The 4230-nt window shown below is 44.9% G+C and overlaps 1 protein-coding gene across 4 annotated transcripts in view; it reads right to left on the reverse strand.

Moving 5' to 3' along the window:
* Window positions 1-4230, reverse strand: part of LOC108247084 (serine/threonine-protein kinase BRSK2) — a 39106-nt gene that overhangs the window by 31325 nt on the left and 3551 nt on the right. For 3 of the 4 annotated variants that reach the window (XM_037978785.1, XM_025010276.2, XM_025010277.2), the window contains 3 exons: window positions 4001-4095; window positions 1532-1617; window positions 1240-1380 (listed from right to left, as the gene is read on the reverse strand). In XM_037978785.1, the coding sequence (XP_037834713.1) occupies window positions 1240-1380; window positions 1532-1617; window positions 4001-4095 (322 nt within the window). The remainder of the gene's footprint in view (window positions 1-1239; window positions 1381-1531; window positions 1618-4000; window positions 4096-4230) is intronic. The other variant, XM_037978786.1, reaches the window with a different exon arrangement.

Genomic DNA, 4230 nt, shown 5'->3' on the forward strand with positions numbered 1-4230 from the left:
GGACTACCGCTGGACAAGGATCGATCTCGTCATCCTCTCTGTGTTCTGGACGTGGCCCTGTTCAGTAAGAACAATCCCCAAGAACATTATCTGTGCCATACCTGCTGTTCCTCTCCTCACGGATCCCATACTCACCTTCATTCTCTGCTCCTCAGGTCCTGGTTCCGGTTTCCTCCTGTAAATACTCGTTACACTGTAAATAAATTCACTTACCATTACCCGCTGGTTTCTGCGTCTGTCTGTGGCCGAACTGCTCACTTGGGTACTGTTCAGATCCTGACAGTATGTGCTGGGGCAATGCTCAGCTACTACCACACCAATCCTTGCCCCAGTATTTTTGAAACTGGCTGAGGTATAGCCATTTCCTGAGACTTTCGCCAAAATCTGTTGTGTGGTTTAGGAGATATTTTGCTAACAGACAGACAGAATTGACTCCAACAGTTATACTAATAGTTTAACCAAAGCCTAGTATGTGCTAGGGTGATGCTCAGCTACTACCACACCCATTTATGTCTCAGTAGCTGTAAAATTGGCTGCGTTATAGCCATTTTCTGAGACTTTCATCAAAGTCTGTCAAGTGGTTTATTGGATATTTGGATTACAAACAGAGTTGATTCCAACAGTTAATGCTAATAGTTTAGCCAAAGTAAAATGTGTGTTGGGGATGATGCTCAGCTACTACCACACCAATCCTTGCCCCAATATTTTTAAAACTGGCTGAGGTATAGCCATTTCTTGAGACTTTCGTCAAAGTCTGTCGTGTGGTTTAGGAGCTATTTTGCTAATGGATGGACAGAGTTGACTCCAACAGATAATGCCAAGAGTTTAAGCAAAGTACGCGCTAGGGGTGATGCTCAGCTACTACCACACCCATCTTTAGCCCAGTATCTGTAAAACCAGCTGAGTCATAGTCATTTTTGTTTCCTAGGGTCCATTGGCTCGGTTGAGTCCAAAATCAGTTGTAGATGTACATAAAATGATTAGTTTCTGGCAGTTGCATTAAAATCTGTTTGCTGGTTCATGAGATATTTTTCCGACAGACAGACAAACAAACGCACACAGACACGAGCGCCAGCCTTATATTCTGTGTCTTTGGCGGCAGGCAATAACAGTGGGTCTTTCCTTGCTTCTACATACACCAAACGCAGCCACTGTTAAACCCGAGCATGCGCTGTGTCAGGAGGAGAGAAAACCTCCAAGATTCTTATGGGGAGCGTATCAGCCAGGTTTCTCACGGACCATATGGAGTGACTGTGGCAGAAGTCCAATGCGGAGATGATTTGTCTGAAGAACTTCCGGGCCTCTTTGGGGGTCAGTCTGCCTTTCTTCACCAGGTAGTCAAACAACTCCCCGCCAGACACGTGCTCCAAGACCAGATACCTGAGAGAGACATACAGCCAAATCACAACAGTCTTCTCATCACTGTCCCGCTGGGCTGGCATTTATCTCACTTTCTGCCGGAGACGCAGAGGCAGAGCAGTTAATGTTATTTTTAGGGAGCAGGAAAAGAGCGCAGTGCAAAGATACTTACAGGTATTTGTTATTTTCATAGACATCATAGAGCTTCAGGACATGAGGGTGCTCTATTAGTTTAAGAATAGCTATTTCTCTCTCCACCTGCACAGACGGGGAGGGGTGCGGGGGGAGGGACAGGGAGAAAGGTTAGGGGAGAAAAGAGAAGGTTAAAAGTGATGGAGATGAAAATGTCAGAGGAGAGACGGAGGTAAATGTGATGGGAGGCAGAGAGAGGGAACAATGACGGGGGGAGGCAGGTGAAGCACAAAGCAGACAGGAAATGCTGTTTTAGGTGGTTTGTGTGGAACGTGTTAAATGTAACCATTTCAAAATAAAAGCTCAGAGCTGTTGCTGTCATTTCTAGACTCACAAATTCCCCCGACATGCTTTAAAATCTTCACACAATCCCACTTAAAAGAACAACCCCCCCCCCAAAAAAAAACAAAAAAAAAAAACAGTTTCTTCTTGTTTCCAGAGACAGGAAAGCAGCTACATACTGAACACAGCTGAACTTTTAAAAGCCATTTAACGTCACATGTGTTTTCAGCCTTTCAGCCCTGTAGCTCATCACCTAAGAGATGGACTCATGGCCATGTGTGGACAATCGAAGTGACACTTTCAAACTGATATTTCCCCATTTATCCTTTTAAAACGATCCGTTTCCCATCCAAAGCCCATCAGCTCTCATTTTAACCCCAGCAGCTGTCCATGCATGACCTCAAACAGCCTCCCACGTGACAGGAAACCAGGCTCAGGATTGATTTCCTCTCCACGCTGGAGGGGATTGATTATCGGACAGTAAATTCACGCCACATTCAGTGTCCTCTAAATGGGCTCTGTGCGGCTGAAACACGGCGCGGAAAAAGGCCGAAAAGTTTGTTTGCGGCTCTCGGCGGCTTTCACGTGAGCTCAGAGTTAATGTCTAAATCTAACTAAAACTAAACCCAGATGCAGGGAGCTCCTGAGTGTGTGCTGCAGGCGTCAAAAGACGAGAAACATAAACAAGAAAAAAACGGTAAAAATAAAGTGTGAATGCTGAGAGCTGAATCGCTTTGCAGAAGAAACTGAAATCAAGCTGGTAAAGCTGAAAGAAACAGAAACAATTAAAACAAAGACTAAAGTGATTGAGACACGAGCTAAAATGAGCTAAACCCATTAGGTAGAAGCTAAAAGAAGCGAAAAAGGAGCTAAAATAACAAAAGAGATGCAAATATTATTAAACAACAGCTAAAAGTAGCAAAATACCAGCCAAGGCTAAAACTAGTAAAACATTGGCTAAAAGTACCAAAACAGATGGTCACACTAAAATTAGTTAAATGGTACCTAAAACTAGTAAAACAGATGCTAAATCTAAACTCAAGGTGCTAAAGCGAAAACAGTTGCCAGAAGGAGCAAAGCATTCGCAAAAAGGTAAAAAGTAGCAGAATGGTAGCAAACTGCTAAGAGAACCAGAACAATAGCTAAAAGCAGCAAACCAGTAGCTAAATGCTAAAAGTAGCACACAGTTGCTAAAAACAGCATAAGAAGAAAACAATTTCTAAGAGAACAATATTTTTTGAAAAAACTGAAGATATGTACGCAGTGGTGGTTTGATTTCAGAGACCCGTAGAAAGACGGAGCTTCTAACAGGAAATGGGTCGCGTGAATGCTGACTCAGAATTCATAAATTCATAAATAAACTCTTTCGGTTTTATGAGTCTGTCCATAAAAAAAATAAAAAGTAAACAGAGTTACACACACACACACACACACACACCCATCATGCCTCTAATGTTTCCTCAGCATAACGAACTGCAGGGGAGACGAGGCAACTGTGTCTGCTGCAGCGCTTACCAGAGGTCTTCAAGGGACATTCCAACCATTTGGGGTTTGGGGTTTTGCATTGCACGGTCATCTGCATACACTTAAACGGCTATATGCAAGCTCAGATAGCTGGCAGCAGCAGCCAACTGTAGCACTTCTGATGCATTTTGGGGTCACTTTTGGCAAGAAGTTCGCCAAATTTCTGCCAAAGTAATTGTGTCATGCAAAACCTGACGGTGATCAAACACGGAGAAGGTTTGTGATGACAGGATTAGTGGATTTATCGCAACTTACATCATCATATTGTACAAAAACGCTGGATGTTTTCCTAATATCACCCAGCCCCTAAATGAACCGCTACCTTGTCTTCTGATGGCATCGGTCCACTTTGGTCTATTTGTTCAAAACGAGGCCGTTCTATAAGCAACAATTGTTCATAACAATTCTGTAGAAGCCCACTCCAAAATGTCTGAGCCGTTCCGTTAACGAGCAGCCGGAAGTCGTTTCTCCTGCCTAGCGCACGGGAAGCGGCGCCCACACACTCAGCGGTCTAGGGTTACAGCGACCCGACGGGCTTTTCCCGACTGTAATAAGACGTCTCCGCTCGGCGCAGGCTGACAGGCGGACGGGCATGCAGGCATGCAGGCAGGCAGAATCAGAGAAGATAAAACCAGTGCCGTACCTTCATCAGAACCGACTCAGAGAGCTTTTCTCGGTTTACTATCTTGATGGCCACCTTCTGCCCTGTTATGCAGTGGACCCCCAGCTTCACCAGGCCTGAAGGGGAGAGGCAGACGGAGGGAGGGAACGGAAGCAGGAAATGACATCAATAATTCACAAAGCTTCACTGACGCCGTCACAGACTGCTTAAATGGACGAGCACTCGTTTGGGTGGTGGGGGGTGGGGGGTGG

The sequence above is a fragment of the Kryptolebias marmoratus genome, linkage group LG12, assembly GCF_001649575.2.
Source record: "Kryptolebias marmoratus isolate JLee-2015 linkage group LG12, ASM164957v2, whole genome shotgun sequence".
NCBI classification, from domain to species: Eukaryota; Metazoa; Chordata; class Actinopteri; order Cyprinodontiformes; family Rivulidae; genus Kryptolebias; species Kryptolebias marmoratus.